At 41.6% G+C, this 21577-nt stretch overlaps 1 protein-coding gene across 1 annotated transcript in view; it reads left to right on the forward strand.

The window, feature by feature from the left end:
• The window catches only part of LOC139750336 (uncharacterized), a 224672-nt gene that overhangs the window by 179043 nt on the left and 24052 nt on the right, over nucleotides 1-21577 (forward strand). The window contains exons 14-16 of the mRNA XM_071665015.1: nucleotides 12655-12924; nucleotides 13504-13677; nucleotides 17532-17765. Coding sequence (XP_071521116.1) covers nucleotides 12655-12924; nucleotides 13504-13677; nucleotides 17532-17765 — 678 coding nt within the window. The remainder of the gene's footprint in view (nucleotides 1-12654; nucleotides 12925-13503; nucleotides 13678-17531; nucleotides 17766-21577) is intronic.

The raw sequence follows: 21577 nt of genomic DNA on the forward strand, positions 1-21577 counted from the left end.
TGTGTTGCAATGGTTCCCGATTTACAAACGTAGTAGCATCACTAGTGGGCCAAGGTAGTTCCGTTTGCGAAGAGGCGCTCAAAGCTGATGTAGCGGACGTTCAGGTTGTTGGAGGACTTGCGATTCCCCGAGTTGATCCCATCATCTTTTGTTTTAGATAGGATGACCATAACTGATCGGTATATTGAAGATGGGGACATCAATGAAGTATGTACTTACCTATGAATCTAAGAAGTTTGTTCGCTCTTTTCATGCTTCTGTGCACGGTTTACTTAGTTTTAGGTTACCAGGGATCATTATGCCCAAGCCTTTTTCTTCATTTACCCTTTTTCTACTGATATGTAAAACTTTGCACTTAATGATATTAAGATTAATTTGCCACGTATGAACCCAGTCCATCAGTCATTCTGTGTAAATTTGAAACTGTAGACATTCATTTGTAGGTTATTTTTTAGCTTTGTATTATTAGCAAATTTTGATATATTATAATGTGGATCTGGCAGCGGATGGAACCATGGAAGCGGAAGTGGATCATAGGGTGGGGAGGGGGCGAAAATTCTGGGAGCCTTGAAGAATGTGTGGAAGTCGAGAACATTATCTCGGAAAGCAAAAATGGGTATGTTTGAAGGAATAGTGGTTCCAACAATGTTGTATGGTTGCGAGGCATGGGCTATGGATAGAGTTGTGCGCAGGAGGATGGATGTGCTGGAAATGAGATGTTTGAGGACAATGTGTGGTGTGAGGTGGTTTGATCGAGTAAGTAACGTAAGGGTAAGAGAGATGTGTGGAAATAAAAAGAGCATGGTTGAGAGAGCAGAAGAGGGTGTTTTGAAATGGTTTGGGCACATGGAGAGAATGAGTGAGGAAAGATTGACCAAGAGGATATATGTGTCGGAGGTGGAGGGAACGAGGAGAAGAGGGAGACCAAATTGGAGGTGGAAAGATGGAGTGAAAAAGATTTTGTGTGATCGGGGCCTGAACATGCAGGAGGGTGAAAGGAGGGCAAGGAATAGAGTGAATTGGAGCGATGTGGTATACCGGGGTTGATGTGCTGTCAGTGGATTGAATCAGGGCATGTGAAGCATCTGGGGTAAACCATGGAAAGCTGTGTAGGTATGTATATTTGCGTGTGTGGACGTATGTATATACATGTGTATGGGGGTGGGTTGGGCCATTTCTTTCGTCTGTTTCCTTGCGCTACCTTGCAAACGCGGGAGACAGCGGCAAAAAAAATAAAAAAAATAATGCAGCCCATTATCAAAATATACATGTGAAAGGGAACCAATCCCATGACTGATCCTTGTGGCACTCCACTTGTTACATCTAATCATTATGAGGATTGACCATTAATCACAACTCTGTTTATAGCCAGTTAACCAATTTCCTATCCACCAAAGTACAACTCCTCGAGTGCCATGTCCATTAACTTGATTTTTGCTTGTTACCTTCGATGCAGAACCTTATTGAATGCTTTTTGAAAATTTAGATAGATGACATCAACTGCTTAACTTTCATGATACATATTGATTGTATCATAATACAAATCAAGCAGATTTGTCAGACATGAGCAATATCATTGAAAACCACGTTGATAATCATTTAAGTGGTGTTCCTCAAAAATTTCTACGATTCAGTTTGCTTTGGAATGCTTTCCTCTCGTTTCTTTCCCATAACTATGACCTCGCACATTTTAAAAGACAGGATTTTCCCTCCCTCCAAAATTCTTAAATACTTTTCTTTGTCTCTTCTTTTTCCCTTTCGTAATCCTCTCTATATTTCAATAAAGGCTCAGTCTTAATGTGGACTTTTGTCTGTGACTAGAGCCTTTGAAAAAAAAGTGTTTCAAATGATGGTTTTCAACTAAAGATGTTGAGCTAATTGGATGATAATTTCCAGGCAGTGACTTATTACCTTTTTTGAATAATTATGTGACATTGGCAAACTTTCATTCATCTGGAGCTTTTTCTACAGCAAGTGACTTATTGAAAAGGGCAGTCAAAGGCTTAACTATCTCATTTTTCGTCTATTTCATTGTCCTCAGATAAAACTCATCCACGCCTGCTGTTTTACTTTTTCATTCCAATTATTGCTGTCTGTAAGTCTTCAACTTTTATGTTAATTTGTTGAAGAATGTTGTGTCTTCAGTTGCTGATATATATATATATATATATATATAAAAAAAAAAAAAAAAAATATATATATATATATATATATTATTATTTTTATTTATTATACTTTGTCGCTGTCTCCCGCGTTTGCGAGGTAGCGCAAGGAAACAGACGAAAGAAATGGCCCAACCCCCCCCCCATACCCATGTATATACATACGTCCACACACGCAAATATACATACCTACACAGCTTTCCATGGTTTACCCCAGACGCTTCACATGCCTTGATTCAATCCACTGACAGCACGTCAACCCCAGTATACCACATCGCTCCAATTCACTCTATTCCTTGCCCTCCTTTCACTCTCCTGCATGTTCAGGCCCCGATCACACAAAATCTTTTTCACTCCATCTTTCCACCTCCAATTTGGTCTCCCTCTTCTCCTCGTTCCCTCCACCTCCGACACATATATCCTCTTGGTCAATCTTTCCTCACTCATTCTCTCCATGTGCCCAAACCACTTCAAAACACCCTCTTCTGCTCTCTCCACCACGCTCTTTTTATTTCCACACATCTCTCTTACCCTTACGTTACTCACTCGATCAAACCACCTCACACCACACATTGTCCTCAAACATCTCATTTCCAGCACATCCATCCTCCTGCGCACAACTCTATCCATAGCCCACGCCTCGCAACCATACAACATTGTTGGAACCACTATTCCTTCAAACATACCCATTTTTGCTTTCCGAGATAATGTTCTCGACTTCCACACATTCTTCAAGGCCCCCAGAATTTTCGCCCCCTCCCCCACCCTATGATCCACTTCCGCTTCCATGGTTCCATCCGCTGCCAGATCCACTCCCAGATATCTAAAACACTTCACTTCCTCCAGTTTTTCTCCATTCAAACTCACCTCCCAATTGACTTGACCCTCAACCCTACTGTACCTAATAACCTTGCTCTTATTCACTTTTACTCTTAACTTTCTTCTTTCACACACTTTACCAAACTCAGTCACCAGCTTCTGCAGTTTCTCACATGAATCAGCCACCAGCGCTGTATCATCAGCGAACAACAACTGACTCACTTCCCAAGCTCTCTCATCCCCAACAGACTTCATACTTGCCCCTCTTTCCAAAACTCTTGCATTTACCTCCCTAACAACCCCATCCATAAACAAATTAAACAACCATGGAGACATCACACACCCCTGCCGCAAACCTACATTCACTGAGAACCAATCACTTTCCTCTCTTCCTACACGTACACATGCCTTACATCCTCGATAAAAACTTTTCACTGCTTCTAACAACTTGCCTCCCACACCATATATTCTTAATACCTTCCACAGAGCATCTCTATCAACTCTATCATATGCCTTCTCCAGATCCATAAATGCTACATACAAATCCATTTGCTTTTCTAAGTATTTCTCACATACATTCTTCAAAGCAAACACCTGATCCACACATCCTCTACCACTTCTGAAACCACACTGCTCTTCCCCAATCTGATGCTCTGTACATGCCTTCACCCTCTCAATCAATACCCTCCCATATAATTTACCAGGAATACTCAACAAACTTATACCTCTGTAATTTGAGCACTCACTCTTATCCCCTTTGCCTTTGTACAATGGCACTATGCACGCATTCCGCCAATCCTCAGGCACCTCACCATGAGTCATACATACATTAAATAACCTTACCAACCAGTCAACAATACAGTCACCCCCTTTTTTAATAAATGTCCACTGCAATACGATCCAAACCTGCTGCCTTGCCGGCTTTCATCTTCCGCAAAGCTTTCACTACCTCTTCTCTGTTTACCAAATCATTTTCCCTAACCCTCTCACTTTGCACACCACCTCGACCAAAACACCCTATATCTGCCACTCTATCATCAAACACATTCAACAAACCTTCAAAATACTCACTCCATCTCCATCTCTCTCTCTATATATATATATATATTATCCCTGGGGATAGGGGTGAAAGAATACTTCCCACGCATTCCTCGCGTGTCGTAGAAAGCGACTAGAGGGGACGGGAACGGGGGGCCAGAAATCCTCCCCTCCTTGTATTTTTTAACTTTCTAAAAATGGGAAACAGAAGAAGGAGTCGCGCGGGGAGTGCTCATCCTCCTCGAAGGCTCAGATTGGGGGGCCTAAATGTGTGTGGATGTAACCAAGATGTGAAAAAAGGAGAGATAGGTAGTATGTTTGAGGAAAGGAACCTGGATGTTTTGGCTCTGAGTGAAACGAAGCTCAAGGGTAAAGGGGAAGAGTGGTTTGGGAATGTCTTGGGAGTAAAGTCAGGGGTTAGTGAGAGGACAAGAGCAAGGGAAGGAGTAGCAGTACTCCTGAAACAGGAGTTGTGGGAGTATGTGATAGAATGTAAGAAAGTAAATTCTCGATTAATATGGGTAAAACTGAAAGTTGATGGAGAGAGATGGGTGATTATTGGTGCATATGCACCTAGGCATGAGAAGAAAGATCATGAGAGGTAAGTGTTTTGGGAGCAGCTGAATGAGTGTGTTAGTGGTTTTGATGCACGAGACCGGGTTATAGTGATGGGTGATTTGAATGCAAAGGTGAGTAATGTGGCAGTTGAGGGAATAATTGGTATACATGGGGTGTTCAGTGTTGTAAATGGAAATGGTGAAGAGCTTGTAGATTTATGTGCTGAAAAAGGAGTGATGATTGGGAATACCTGGTTTAAAAAGCGAGATATACATAAGTATACCTATGTAAGTAGGAGAGATGGCCAGAGAGCGTTATTGGATTACGTGTTAATTGACAGGTGCGCGAAAGAGAGACTTTTGGATGTTAATGTGCTGAGAGGTGCAACTGGAGGGATGTCTGATCATTATCTTGTGGAGGCTAAGGTGAAGATTTGTATGGGTTTTCAGAAAAGAAGAGTGAATGTTGGGATGAAGAGGGTGGTGAGAGTAAGTGAGCTTGGGAAGGAGACTTGTGTGAGGAAGTACCAGGAGAGACTGAGTACAGAATGGAAAAAGGTGAGAACAATGGAAGTAAGGGGAGTGGGGGAGGAATGGGATGTATTTAGGGAATCAGTGATGGATTGCACAAAAGATGCTTGTGGCATGAGAAGAGTGGGAGATGGGTTGATTAGAAAGGGTAGTGAGTGGTGGGATGAAGAAGTAAGAGTATAAGTGAAAGAGAAGAGAGAGGCATTTGGACGATTTTTGCAGGGAAAAAATGCAATTGAGTGGGAGATGTATAAAAGAAAGAGACAGGAGGTCAAGAGAAAGGTGCAAGAGGTGAAAAAAAGGGCAAATGAGAGTTGGGGTGAGAGAGTATCATTAAATTTTAGGGAGAATAAAAAGATGTTCTGGAAGGAGGTAAATAAAGTGCGTAAGACAAGGGAGCAAATGGGAACTTCAGTGAAGGGCGCAAATGGGGAGGTGATAAGAAGAAGTGGTGATGTGAGAAGGAGATGGAGTGAGTATTTTGAAGGTTTGTTGAATGTGTTTGATGATAGAGTGGCAGATATAGGGTGTTTTGGTCGAGGTGGTGTGCAAAGTGAGAGGGTTAGGGAAAATGATTTGGTAAACAGAGAAGAGGTAGTAAAAGCTTTGCAGAAGATGAAAGCCGGCAATGCAGCAGGTTTGGATGGTATTGCAGTGGAATTTATTAAAAAAGGGGGTGACTGTATTGTGGACTGGTTGGTAAGGTTATTTAATGTATGTATGACTCATGGTGAGGTGCCTGAGGATTGGCGGAATGCGTGCATAGTGCCATTGTACAAAGGCAAAGGGGATAAGAGTGAGTGCTCAAATTACAGAGGTATAAGTTTGTTTGAGTATTCCTGGTAAATTATATGGGAGGGTATTGATTGAGAGGGTGAAGGCATGTACAGAGCATCAGATTGGGGAAGAGCAGTGTGGTTTCGGAAGTGGTAGAGGATGTGTGGATCAGGTGTTTGCTTTGAAGAATGTATGTGAGAAATACTTAGAAAAGCAAATGGATTTGTATGTAGCATTTATGGATCTGGAGAAGGCATATGATAGAGTTGATAGAGATGCTCTGTGGAAGGTATTAAGAATATATGGTGTGGGAGGCAAGTTGTTAGAAGCAGTGAAAAGTTTTTATCGAGGATGTAAGGCATGTGTACGTGTAGGAAGAGAGGAAAGTGATTGGTTCTCAGTGAATGTAGGTTTGCGGCAGGGGTGTGTGATATCTCCATGGTTGTTTAATTTGTTTATGGATGGGGTTGTTAGGGAGGTGAATGCAAGAGTTTTGGAAAGAGGGGCAAGTATGAAGTCTGTTGGGGATGAGAGAGCTTGGGAAGTGAGTCAGTTGTTGTTCGCTGATGATACAGCGCTGGTGGCTGATTCATGTGAGAAACTGCAGAAGCTGGTGACTGAGTTTGGTAAAGTGTGTGAAAGAAGAAAGTTAAGAGTAAATGTGAATAAGAGCAAGGTTATTAGGTACAGTAGGGTTGAGGGTCAAGTCAATTGGGAGGTGAGTTTGAATGGAGAAAAACTGGAGGAAGTGAAGTGTTTTAGATATCTGGGAGTGGATCTGGCAGTGGATGGAACCATGGAAGCGGAAGTGGATCATAGGGTGGGGGATTGGGTGAAAATTCTGGGAGCCTTGAAGAATGTGTGGAAGTCGAGAACATTATCTCGGAAAGCAAAAATGGGTATGTTTGAAGGAATAGTGGTTCCAACAATGTTGTATGGTTGCGAGGCGTGGGCTATGGATAGAGTGGTGCACAGGAGGATGGATGTGCTGGAAATGAGATGTTTTAGGACAATGTGTGGTGTGAGGTGGTTTGATCGAGTAAGCAACGTAAGGGTAAGAGAGATGTGTGGAAATAAAAAGAGCGTGGTTGAGAGAGCAGAAGAGGGTGTTTTGAAATGGTTTGGGCACATGGAGAGAATGAGTGAGGAAAGATTGACCAAGAGGATATATGTGTCGGAGGTGGAGGGAACGAGGAGAAGAGGGAGACCAAATTGGAGGTGGAAAGATGGAGTGAAAAAGATTGTGTGTGATCGGGGCCTGAACATGCAGGAGGGTGAAAGGAGGGCAAGGAATAGAGTGAATTGGATCGATGTGGTTTACCGGGGTTGACGTGCTGTCAGTGGATTGAATCAGGGCATGTGAAGCGTCTGGGGTAAACCATGGAAAGCTGTGTAGGTATGTATATTTGCGTGTGTGGACGTATGTATATACATGTGTATGGGGGTGGGTTGGGCCATTTCTTTCTTCTGTTTCCTTGCGCTACCTCGCAAACGCGGGAGACAGCGACAAAGAAAAAAAATTTCCCAAACTATTCGCCATTTCCCGCGTTAGTGAGGTAGCGCTAAGAACAGAGGACTGGGCCTTAGAGGGAATATCCTCACCTGTCCCCCTTCTCTGTTCCTTGTTTTTTTTTTGGGGGGGGGGGGGAAGGAAAAAAAAAAAAGAAAAAAAAAACTTTTTTCATCATAAGATAGTCCACAGGTATACTTGGGTCAGAAATGATGGAAGAGAAGAACAAAATGGTTTAATTGACTATGTTGCTGTGGATGAAAGTACAAGAAAAGCTGTGCTGGATGCTAGAGTTGCAAGAGGATTTTTTATAGACTGACCATTTGCAGTGAGAATCAGGGAGAAGTGGAAGTATGGTGTTAGGAAGAATGGACAGGTAAAAGTGTAGGCATGCAAGAAGTTGAAAAAAAAAAGAATGCAAGGAGGAGTATTAAAGAGGGTGTGTGACTGAAAGATTAGATGGGAAAGTATTATATATAGGGATGCAGTCGTGTGTGAATGAGGTGTTTAAAATGTTTAGAAAAAAAATGTTAAAGGCTGTAGTGTCATTAATTGGATACAAGATCATGAGGAACAGGAATAAAAAGGAAAATGCATGGTGGACAGATGAGATTAGAAATGCTGTGGATGGTAAGAAAAAGGCATATGTTAGATTATCAGTGGAAATTCATCAAAGGAGGAGGAAAGAATATAAGATGTTTAAGTGGATTGTTAAGAAGCTGATAGAGGAAAGCAGAGAAAGAGGAGATGAACATTTTAGGAGAGAGTTGAGGGAAAAGTTTATGGAATATAAGAAATTGTACTAGAAGGTGGTGAAAGAGGAAAGAACTGGATGCAAGAGTGGAAATGTTAATGTGAGAAGTAAGGAAGAGGAGTTGTTGAATCAAAAGGAGGAAGTGAAATGAAGATAGAAAGAGTATTTTGTAGAACTAATGAATGAGGGAGAGGGTGAGGCAGCAGATGTTACATGCATAGATATGTAGGATGGAAGGAAGAGGATACAAGTGCAAGGGCCAGTAGCAAAGAAAAGGAGTAAAATATAAAAAAAAGACAATAATGATGTTGAAGGTAGGAAAGGCACCTGGACTGGATGGGAATATGGCTAAATTATTGAAGTATGGAGGAGAAATGTGATAAAGTGGGTGCATTTGATGTGTATTCATGCATGGACACAGAAAGTTGTGCCTGAGGATTGGGTGAAAGCTAGTATTGTTCCTTTATTCAAAGAAAAAGTTGATAAGGATGTATATAACAGTTACAGGGGGGTGTCTTTAGTATACCAGGAAAATTGTGTGCAAGAGTGTTGATTGATATAGTTATGGAATAGGCTAAGTGCAAAAGTAAGGAGTAAGGAGGTTTTAGGAAAGATAGAGGAGGTGTGGATCAGATTTTTGTGGTGAAAATGACTGTAGAAAAGTGGTAAAGGAAGTTATTCCAATTGACTGATCCACATTCATTTGGTGCTCCCCTGCTTCAACCCTGCATATCACTTGCATGTTTAAGTCAACATCAACCACTTTTCTGGGCACCTTGCAAGCCCTTTTCAGACATGGTGGGTTTTAAATATTCTCAGAATACATATAGCTTTTTTTTTTTTTTTTTTTTTTTTTTTTTTTTTTTTTTGCAATACCTTATCTTTCAGTAGGCTGAACCAGGGCATGTAAAGTGTCTGAGGTAAACCATGGAAAGGTCTGTGGTGGCTAGATGTGGATAGGGAGCTATGGTTTCAGTGCATTACATACAAGAGCTAGAGAATGGATGTGAGCTGATGTGGCCTTTTTTAATCTGTTCCTGGTGCCACCTCACTAAAGAGGGAAACAGCAATCAAGATGCTTAGTTTTAAAGAAAAAATACTCATATTTGGCAGGGTGCTGATTTTTGAAAACTCAAGTGGATGACTGCATGGCTTGGGAGGAAGGCACTCCCTAGACCAGTTAGTGCCAGTATCTCCATGCAGTAATAGGCGTCTGCTTTTTGCATATATTTGCTATTTTTGCCAGTTGAGTAATAAGGCTTCTACAGTAGGACTAAGTGTCTGGCGAGAAAGCTACTGTGAAAGCAGGGGGAAATTACAGACGCTCCCCAACTTACAATTTGTCAACTTTATGATGGTGCGATATTCAACACTGTTCTAAAATAGGCTTTGTGATAGATGATTTTGTCCTACTGTAGACTAATATAATTGTTCTGAGAATGTTTAAGGTGGAGTAAGCTAAGCTATGATGTTTGGTAGGTTAGATGTACAGGATAAAGTGTATTTTTGACTTACAATATGTTCAACTTATGATGGGTTTATCGGAACATAATCCCATCATAAGTTGAGGAGCATCTGTACAAGACTTTATCCCCTGGAGATAAATTAAGAGTGCTGGATTGTACAAGTACTGGTACCTCTTTCCAGTTAATTTAAGAGGAATTTAAGATTAGCTCTAATGTCATGCAACTAATATTCAGAAGAGCAAGGAAAAGCTCAGAGAATATGCTAGAGAACTTCATAGGACAGAGAAATTACATTTAAGAGAAAAATGAAGCCAGTAAAACAGTGTGTTGGAAACAGGAGTTCTAGTAAGAGTCATAGACATTCAGTCTGTAGCTCAGCATTTAAGTGTACACATAAATGAGATGCTCTGTGGAAGGTATTAAGAATATATGGTGTGGGAGGAAAGTTGTTAGAAGCAGTGAAAAGTTTTTATCGAGGATGTAAGGCATGTGTACTTGTAGGAAGAGAGGAAAGTGATTGGTTCTCAGTGAATGTAGGTTTGCGGCAGGGGTGTGTGATGTCTCCATGGTTGTTTAATTTGTTTATGGATGGGGTTGTTAGGGAGGTAAATGCAAGAGTTTTGGAAAGAGGGGCAAGTATGAAGTCTGTTGGGGATGAGAGAGCTTGGGAAGTGAGTCAGTTGTTGTTCGCTGATGATACAGCGCTGGTGGCTGATTCATGTGAGAAACTGCAGAAGCTGGTGACTGAGTTTGGTAAAGTGTGTGGAAGAAGAAAGTTAAGAGTAAATGTGAATAAGACCAAGGTTATTAGGTACAGTAGGGTTGAGGGTCAAGTCAATTGGGAGGTGAGTTTGAATGGAGAAAAACTGGAGGAAGTGAAGTGTTTTAGATGTCTGGGAGTGGATCTGGCAGCGGATGGAACCATGGAAGCGGAAGTGGATCATAGGGTGGGGGAGGGGGCGAAAATTCTGGGGGCCTTGAAGAATGTGTGGAAGTCGAGAACATTATCTCGGAAAGCAAAAATGGGTATGTTTGAAGGAATAGTGGTTCCAACAATGTTGTATGGTTGCGAGGCGTGGGCTATGGATAGAGTTGTGCGCAGGAGGATGGATGTGCTGGAAATGAGATGTTTGAGGACAATGTGTGGTGTGAGGTGGTTTGATCGAGTGAGTAACGTAAGGGTAAGAGAGATGTGTGGAAATAAAAAGAGCGTGGTTGAGAGAGCAGAAGAGGGTGTTTTGAAGTGGTTTGGGCACATGGAGAGAATGAGTGAGGAAAGATTGACCAAGAGGATATATGTGTCGGAGGTGGAGGGAACGAGGAGAAGAGGGAGACCAAATTGGAGGTGGAAAGATGGAGTGAAAAAGATTTTGTGTGATCGGGGCCTGAACATGCAGGAGGGTGAAAGGAGGGCAAGGAATAGAGTGAATTGGAGCGATGTGGTTTACCGGGGTTGACGTGCTGTCAGTGGATTGAATCAAGGCATGTGAAGCGTCTGGGGTAAACCATGGAAAGCTGTGTAGGTATGTATATTTGCGTGTGTGGACGTATGTATATACATGTGTATGGGGGGGGGGTGGGCCATTTCTTTCGTCTGTTTCCTTGCGCTACCTCGCAAACGCGGGAGACAGCGACAAAGTATAAAAAAAAAAAAAAAAAAAATGAGAAGGGTTCCATAGGCAATTGCTGAGCCTTACACTACTGGCAATGATGCATATTATTTAGTGACGGTTGTGTATTCCAAAGCAGTCCATACAATTCACCTCAGATATTGACATGATCTGAGTTGCACCAGAAATCCCTGAGCTGTTCTACTCATCAGACAGTAAATAAACAGTCCATCATTAAGAGTAAATAGTGTACAGTTTTAATTACTCAGTGTACAGTTTTCACTGTTGAGCTCCTTTGTGCCTCAGAATCATCGCAAATCACTTCAGAAAACTCCAGGATCATGTGCTTATGGAAAGAAATCACACAGAAAGAAGTTTTTATTTTATTTCTTCACATATACCAATGTTGAAATATCTAATTCTCATAATTTGGCATATTAGATAGTTGAAGTAGCAGGTAGGATTATTAGGCAAGAGCATAAGGTAGAAGTAATCAGTACGAACATCAGGTAGGAGCCTTTGCAAACACTGCACTAGAGTTGCCCTCTGCCAGTGGCCTGTGAAGAGTGAGGCAGTGAAAGCTAAGAAATGTGTGGAAGAAGAGGTCAGTATGTGTGATGGCAAAAATGGGCACATTTGAGGGTATAGTGGTTCCAGCAGTGTTGCATGAATGCAAAGGTATAGATGAGGGTGTGTAGAAGGGGTGGAGGTGCTGGAAGTGAAATGCTTGAGGACAATATGTTGTGTGGGGTGGTTTGATTGAGTATGTAATTAAACGGTAAGAGAGAGGTGTGGTAATAAAAAGATTGTGGTTAAGGTAGCTGAAGACAGTGTGCTGAAATGCTTTAGGCATATGGAGAGAATGAATGAGAAGAGGCTGACAGAGTACATATGTATCAGAAGTGGAGGAGTCAAGAAAGAAAAAACTGAATTGGAAATGGGAGGATGGAGTAAAACAGATTTCGAGTGATTGGGGCGTGAACATGTAGAGGGTAAAAAGCATGCTCTGGATGGAATGAACTTGGTCAATGTGGTATACAGGGGTCATTATACTGTCAGTGGACTGAACCAGGGTGTGTGAAGTGCCTTGGGGAGACCATGGAAAGGTCTGTGTAGCCTGGTTGTGGATGGGCTGTCATTTTGGTGCATTGCACATGATGGCTAGAAAATGGATATGAGTAATTGTATCCTTTCTCCATCTGTTCCTGGCACTACCTTGCTAACATGGGAAGTGGCGATCAAGTATGAAAAAATAAGTATGTGTTATACCACTGGATATGAGTGAATAAAACCTTTTCTTGGTTTGTTCCTGGTGCTACCCCACTAATGTGGGAATCAGTGAACAAATATGAAAGAGGAAAGCAAGAAAAGACCTTTAGATTGTAAATTTTTGGGGTATTGTATATCATAAGGAGGCTTATTCTTTCCAGATTGACATGAGGAAGAAATCTCAAGCTGTTGAAGAAATGCAGCAGTGTATTGAAACATTACGTGAAGAAAAAGTACACCTAACTACGTTACGAGACAACCTAGAAAAAAGTTTAGAAACTAAAGAAGAGACAGTTGCTCAGCTACATCTAAAGGTTTCAACACTAGAGAGAGAAATGGAGGAAGAGCGTGTAACACTTCGGTCCAGGATAGCAGATCTTGAGAACCACCTCAAGGAAAATGAACATGAACTAGTTTGTTGTAGAGAAAAAGTGAGTTTTTTATCTATACTGTCTAACTTATTGGTAGGTATTGAGGAATAAGAATTTTACAGACTTATAACCTGCATGTGGTAAGAAATGGGAGTAGTGGGCCATGAAGGGAAAAGTATCTTAATTTTGGTTATTCCAATAGTTCACTTGTTTTATATATAGATGCCTAATCCAGTTATTGTTGTTCATATTTTGTAAACAGTTCACATACCATGTGAACTGAATAATTCATTTAGTACTACCCAATCCTTGTTAAAGTAAGTAGAATCTCCACACACAAAGTTTATGGTACTTTTCCTATTTTTCCGTAATTGGTCATGTGCTTGTATTTTGCCTAAATAGGTGTTTCATCATGCATTGGGTCCCACTTGCTATACTGAGATGGACTTAATATAATTTTTCCCTGACCTCTTCTAGTGGCATGGTGATAGTGTTATATGCTTTTTTTCATTTTTTTTCTAATGAGATCATTATTTATTCCTTGTTGAGGTGGAAGAGACAATTAGGTATATAAATATCAGTTTATGAATTAGTGGTAGTACTCTGACTAGAAATAACATAGATTTTAACTTTTTTCAGTTGAGTGAGGTAGAGGACAAGGTATCAGGCTTTGAAGAAGATAAGCTAAATATTATCAAATCGTATGAAAGACAGCTAGAAGAGAAGACATCTTTATTAACAAGAGTTACTTCCAAGTTAGAGGAAGTGGAGAAAAAGTATGAGGGATATGAAGATCAGCTAAAGAATTTGCAGGTAGGTGATATAAATGGTTAAAACATACCATTGGGGCAACTAAATGCCTTAATCATGGCATTTTCATATACACTATGTATATCTGGGAGTGGATCTGGCAGCGGATGGAACCATGGAAGCGGAAGTGAATCATAGGATGGGGGAGGGGGTGAAAATCCTGGGAGCCTTGAAGAATGTGTGGAAGTCGAGAACATTATCTCGGAAAGCAAAAATGGGTTTGTTTGAAGGAATAGTGGTTCCAACAATGTTGTATGGTTGCGAGGCGTGGGCTATGGATAGAGTTGTGCGCAGGAGGGTGGATGTGCTGGAAATGAGATGTTTGAGGACAATGTGTGGTGTGAGGTGGTTTGATCGAGTAAGTAATGTAAGGGTAAGAGAGATGTGTGGAAATAAAAAGAGCGTGGTTGAGAGAGCAGAAGAGGGTGTTTTGAAATGGTTTGGGCACATGGAGAGAATGAGTGAGGAAAGATTGACCAAGAGGATATATGTGTCGGAGGTGGAGGGAACGAGGAGAAGTGGAAGACGAAATTGGAGGTGGAAAGATGGAGTGAAAAAGATTTTGTGTGATCGGGGCCTGAACATGCAGGAGGGTGAAAGGAGGGCAAGGAATAGAGTGAATTGGATCGATGTGGTATACCGGGGTTGATGTGCTGTCAGTGGATTGAATCAGGGCATGTGAAGCGTCTGGGGTAAACCATGGAAAGTTTTGTGTTGCCTTGATGTGGAAAGGGAGCTGTGGTTTCGGGCATTATTGCATGACAGCTAGAGACTGAGTGTGAACGAATGGGGCCTTTGTTGTCTTTTCCTAGTGCTACCTCGCACACATGAGGGGGGAGGGGGATGGTATTCCATGTGTGGCGAGGTGGCGATGGGAATGAATAAAGGCAGACAGTGTGAATTGTGTGCATGGGTATATATGTATGTGTCTGTGTGTGTATATATATGTGTACATTGAGATGTATAGGTATGTATATTTGCGTGTGTGGACGTGTATGTATATACATTGTGTATGGGGGTGGGTTGGGCCATTTCTTTCGTCTGTTTCCTTGCGCTGCCTCGCAAATGCGGGAGACAGGGGCAAAAAAAAAGAAAAAAAAATTAATTTGTAATGCCCCAAAAGCTCCAACAGCTCTCAGGCTGCACTACTTCCAGTAGTGGAGAAATGATTGACTCCTGTGGAGTGAGAAGTTCCTCAAAGAGATTTTATTCCCATTTGGCAACAGATGGTGTTACAGCATTGCTGAAGGTCACCCTTCACTCATGGTGTAGCCACAGGTTGGTAGACTTTGCTATTGTAAACCCGAATTCTAACATACTGAGTGAGCTTCTGTTAGAAGCCAAATTCTATTACATTATGAATTTCTCCAAGGAACATTGATAGATTAAATAGTAACAAGTGTGATGGAAACCTACCTTTTCTTTCGAGGCTACTCAGAATCAGGAGAAAATAACTCAGGGTCACTTGGCATCACTAGAATCACTTCCTTTTCAGAAATGGGGCTTGCATGATGCACAAGATACTTTCCCATTTTCATAATGATGGATCATATTCAGCTTTACGACAATGCTGAGGTGTTTCCGAGATCTCTTGTCACATGAAACACTAATGGCACTCTTATCTGCTACAGCACCCTGTCCACATCCAGGCCCCACAGACCTTTCCACGGTTTACCCTGGATGTTTCACATGCCCTGGTTCAGTCCATTGACAGCTTATCGACCCAAGCCACATTGTTACAGTTCACACTTCCGTGCATGCCTTTCACCGGTCTGCATGTTCAGGCCCCGATTACTCAAAATATTTTTCACTTCATAACTCCACCTCCAATTTAGTCTCCTGCTTCTCCTTATTCCCTCCACCTCTTACACATATATTCTCTTTGTCAATTTTCCTCACTCACTCTCTTCATATGTCCAGACCATTTCAACATACCCTCTTCTGCTCTCTCAGCCACACTGTTTTTATTACCATACATCTCTCTTACCCTTTTATTACTTACTCGATCAAACCACCTCACACCACATATTTTCCTCAGACATTTCATTTCCAACACATCCCCCCCTTCTCTGCACAACCCTGTCTATTGCCCATGCCTTGCAGCCATATAATATTCTTGGAGCTACTATTCCTTGAAACATACCCATTTTTGCTCTCTGAGATAATGTTCTCTCTTTCCACACATTCTTCATTGCTCTCATCACCCCCACCTATGACACTTCTGCATCCATGATTCCATTCACTGTCAAGTTCACTCCCAAATATCTAAAACACTTCACCTCCAGTTTTTCTCCATTCAGACTTAAATCCCAACTAACTCGAACCTCAACCTTGCTCTTATTCATATTTACTCTCAACTTTCTCCTTTCACACACTTTTCCAAACTCAGTCCCAACTGTGCAGTTTCTCACTTGAATCAGCCACCAGTGCTGTATTATCAGTGAATAGCAACTGACTCACTTCCCAGGCCCTCTCATCCCCAACAGACTGCATGCATACTCACTGTTTCCCTCATTAATATGGTAGCGCCAGGAACGAATGAAGAAAGGCTGTATGCTCACATTCATTCTCTAGCTGTAATGTATAATGATCTGAAACCACAGCTCCCAATCCACAACATCCACTGACAGCACTTCTACCACTGTTTACCACAGCATTTCAGTACATATTATTCCATGCACACCTTTCTTCCTCCTGCATATTCAGGCCCCAGTCACTCAAAAAAAATGTTCATGGTTTACCCCAGATGCTTCATATGATATACATATATTTTTTCTCTCATACATGTTTGCCACCTCCATAAACTGTCACACCTCTCAGTCTTGCATTGAAATTAATCTCCACCCATACTCGATGCCTTGCATCAAAATTAATGACTCATTCGCACAGCTTATCTCAAAACAGTTTCCGTTATTCCTAATTTCTCTCTCTACCAGATGTAGTCACCCACTTCTGATGATCCTTTTTCATTTTCACCCATATCAGTCTGGATCTCATTTCCTTAAGTTCTTTTACACAGTCTTACAACTCCTTCAAAAGTGTCTTTTCCTCCATTGCACTTGCCCTTGCATCAACCCCAGACTATAAATCTCCAGCATTTCCCAACACATTATTTACCTGTCCCCTTGAGCTTAGATTCACTCATATCTCCCTATATCTCTGATGCCGTTTTCCCCAGGAACTCTCTCAAAGGGGTGGCCACAGCAAAAAAATTTCCATACCTGGCAAACTTTATTGTCACTTTTTAGCCTTTAGTGCTTAACCCTTACCAGGCCACTGGCAGAGGGCCACTCTAGTGCAGCACTTTGAGAGGCTTCTACCTATTGTTCCTGCATAATGTTCCAAGCTGCTCCTTCTGCCTAAAGTTCCTGCCTACTACTTTTACCCAGTATTCCTGCCACATTTTATTACGTACAACTTCTGTGTAATGCTCCTATCATTTTGCCAAAAGGCTGGTCTAGTGCATAGTGCTCACCACAGGAAAATCTAGAGTTATGAAGAATGAGTTATGTGAGTTAAGTGTTGTCAAGTGTTATGTATGACAAGGAAATTTGGTATCTTTGTGGACAGAATGCCAACAGTTCACTTGTGGGTGAAGCAGAAAGAAAAGACAGCTACCTGAGTCAGAGAAGTGCAGTCGACAAACACTGAAGTGCTCGGTCACTATTCAGTAGCCACTAATCATCCCAATACCAATTACCTCTCTCCAAACATGTTATTCATTTCTTTCTGCTCCTAGTTGGGACCATTTTTCATATAGTTTACTTTACATAGAAAAAAAGCATAATACTGTTCAGGGTATGAAACAACCATGTGTCTTCATTTTTTCACTTTTTTTTTTTTATCTACTTCCCCAGACTTCCTTGTTTGAAAAAAAAGCAGAGGCAGAGGACTTCCAGGAAAGGTATACAAGTGCAAGCAGAATACTTGAATCCAATAAAGAGGAAATGAAAACCCTCGAGGACTGTGTCAACAGACTGAAACTTGATTTGAATACTGTAAATGAATCCTTGAAATCTAAAGAATCTGTGTTGGAGTCTCTCAATGCTACAATAAGCACAAAGAGTGAGGAGATACAATCTCTTTACAAGGTAAGCTGTATGACTTGAATTGTTGTTGTATGTTGATGATGTGTTAAAGATAGGAAAATTATTGCCACATTGAAAAAACATGTTGCTTTTCACAAATTAGTTTTGAAAATGGGCAAGCAAAATTTTTTGTGGTTAGTGGATGATGATGTACAGCAAATATATCTTTGTATTCTACCTGGATCCTAACTAACCAATCAGTAACAAATTTACCCCTTTTTTCTCTTACATGGGTATCCATGTTGCTTTTCACATTGGTAATTTCTTCTTTGTAGAAAGTTAGCCAATTGCTTTCTGTGTATCAGCAGTTTTGATGCAAAAGATTGGGTATTAAATGCAAAAGTTGGTAATGTGTCAGTTGAGAGTATGATTGGGGGCATGGGTAATTCAGGAAGGTAGATAGATATATATGCTTAACAGCTTGTGGAGCTTTGTGCTTGAAAAGGACTGTTGATTGAGCATACATGGTTTAAAAAGAGATATTTATTAATTTTATTTTATTTTGCTTTGTCGCTGTCTCCCGCATTTGCGAGGTAGCGCAAGGAAACAGAAGAAAGAAATGGCCCAACCCACCCCCATACACATGTATATACACACACGTCCACACACGCAAATATACATACCTATACATCACAGTGTACACATATATATACACACACAGACACATACATATATACCCATGCACACAATTCACACTGTCTGCCTTTATTCATTCCCATCGCCACCTCGCCACACAAGGAATACCATCCCCCTCCCCCCTCATGTGTGCGAGATAGCGCTAGGAAAAGATAACAAAGGCCCCATTCGTTCACAATCAGTCTCCGGCTGTCATGCAAATAATGCCCGAAACCACAGCTCCCTTTCCACATCCAGGCAACACAAAACTTTCCATGGTTTACCCCAGACGCTTCACATGCCCTGATTCAATCCACTGACAGCACGTCAACCCCGGTATACCACATTGATCCAATTCACTCTATTCCTTGCCCTCCTTTCACCCTCCTGCATGTTCAGGCCCCGATCACTCAAAATCTTTTTCACTCCATCTTTCCACCTCCAATTTGGTCTCCCACTTCTCCTTGTTCCCTCCACCTCCGACACATATATCCTCTTGGTCAATCTCTCCTCACTCATTCTCTCCATGTGCCCAAACCATTTCAAAACACCCTCTTCTGCTCTCTCAACCATGCTCTTTTTATTTCCACACATCTCTCCTACCCTTACATTACTTACTCGATCAAACCACCTCACACCACACATTGTCCTCAAACATCTCATTTCCAGCACATCCACCCTCCTGCGCACAACTCTATCCATAGCCCACGCCTCGCAACCATACAGCATTGTTGGAACCACTACTCCTTCAAACATACCCATTTTTGCTTTCCGAGATAATGTTCTCGACTTCCACACATTCTTCAATGCTTCCAGGATTTTCGCCCCCTCCCCCACCCTATGATTCACTTCCGCTTCCATGGTTCCATCCACTGCCAGATCCACTCCCAGATATCTAAAACACTTTACTTCCTCCAGTTTTTCTCCATTCAAACTTACCTCCCAATTGACTTGACCCTCAACCCTACTGTACCTAATAACCTTGCTCTTATTCACATTTACTCTTAACTTTCTTCTTTCACACACTTTACCAAACTCAGTCACCAGCTTCTGCAGTTTCTCACATGAATCAGCCACCAGCGCTGTATCATCAGCGAACAACAACTGACTCACTTCCCAAGCTCTCTCATCCACAACAGACTTCATACTTGCCCCTCTTTCCAAAACTCTTGCATTCACCTCCTTAACAACCCCATCCATAAACAAATTAAACAACCATGGAGACATCACACACCCCTGCCGCAAACCTACATTCACTGAGAACCAATCACTTTCCTCTCTTCCTACACGTACACATGTCTTACATCCTCGATAAAAACTTTTCACTGCTTCTAACAACTTGCCTCCCACACCATATATTCTTAATACCTTCCACAGAGCATCTCTATCAACTCTGTCATATGCCTTCTCCAGATCCATAGATGCTACATACAGATCCATTTGCTTTTCTAAGTATTTCTCACATACATTCTTCAAAGCAAACACCTGATCCACACATCCTCTACCACTTCTGAAACCACACTGCTCTTTCCCAGTCTGATGCTCTGTACATGCCTTCACCCTCTCAATCAATACCCTCCCATATAATTTCCCAGGAATACTCAACAAATTTATACCTCTGTAATTTGAGCACTCACTCTTATCCCCTTTGCCTTTGTACAATGGCACTATGCACGCATTCCGCCAATCCTCAGGCACCTCACCATGAGTCATACATACATTAAATAACCTTACCAACCTGTCAACAATACAGTCACCCCCTTTTTTTTTATAAATTCCACGGCAATACCATCCAAACCTGCTGCCTTTCCGGCTTTCATCTTCCGCAAAGCTTTTACTACCTCTTCTCTGTTTACCAAATCATTTTCCCTAACCCTCTCACTCTGCACACCACCTCGACCAAGACACCCTATATCTGCCACTCTATCATCAAACACATTCAACAAACCTTCAAAATACTCACTCCATCTCCTTCTCACATCACCACTACTTGTTATCACCTCCCCATTTGCGCCCTTCACTGAAGTTCCCATTTGCTCCCTTGTCTTACGCACTTTATTTACCTCTTTCCAGAACATCTTTTTTTTCTCCCTAAAATTTAATGATACTCTCTCACCCCAACTCTCATTTGCCCTCTTTTTCACCTCTTGCACCTTACTCTTGACCTCCTGTCTCTTTCTTTTATACATCTCCCACTCAATTGCATTTTTTCCCTGCAAAAATCGTCCAAATGCCTCTCTCTTCTCTTTCACTAATAATCTTACTTCATCCCACCACTCACTACCCTTTCTAATCAACCTACCTCCCACGCTTCTCATGCCACAAGCATCTTTTGCGCAATCCATCACTGATTCCCTAAATACATCCCATTCCTCCCCCACTCCCCTTACTTCCATTGTTCTCACCTTTTTCCATGCTGTACTCAGTCTCTCCTGGTACTTCCTCACACAAGTCTCCTTCCCAAGCTCACTTACTCTCACCACCCTCTTCACCCCAACATTCACTCTTCTTTTCTGAAAACCCATACAAATCTTCATCTTAGCCTCCACAAGGTAATGATCAGACATCCCTCCAGTTGCACCTCTCAGCACATTTACATCCAAAAGTCTCTCTTTTGCGCGCCTGTCAATTAACACGTAATCCAATAACGCTCTCTGGCCATCTCTCCTACTTACATACGTATACTTATGTATATCTCGCTTTTTAAACCAGGTATTCCCAATGACCAGTCCTTTTTCAGCACATAAATCTACAAGCTCTTCACCATTTCCATTTACAACACTGAACACCCCATGTATACCAATTATTCCCTCAACTGCCACATTACTCACCTTTGCATTCAAATCACCCATCACTATAACCCTGTCGTGTGCATCAAAACCACTAACACACTCATTCAGCTGCTCCCAAAACACTTGCCCCTCATGATCTTTCTTCTCATGCCCAGGTGCATATGCACCAATAATCACCCATCTCTCTCCATCAACTTTCAGTTTTACCCATATTAATCGAGAATTTACTTTCTTACTTACTTTTTTTTTTTTTTTTTTTTTTTTTTTTTTTTTTTTTTTTCCCCAAAAGAAGGAACAGAGAATTGGGCCAGGTGAGGGTGTTCCCTCAAAGGCCCAGTCCTCTGTTCTTAACGCTACCTCGCTAATGCGGGAAATGGCGAATAGTCTGAAAGAAAGACATTCTATCAC

The sequence above is a fragment of the Panulirus ornatus genome, chromosome 9 (assembly GCF_036320965.1).
Source record: "Panulirus ornatus isolate Po-2019 chromosome 9, ASM3632096v1, whole genome shotgun sequence".
Taxonomy (NCBI): Eukaryota; Metazoa; Arthropoda; class Malacostraca; order Decapoda; family Palinuridae; genus Panulirus; species Panulirus ornatus.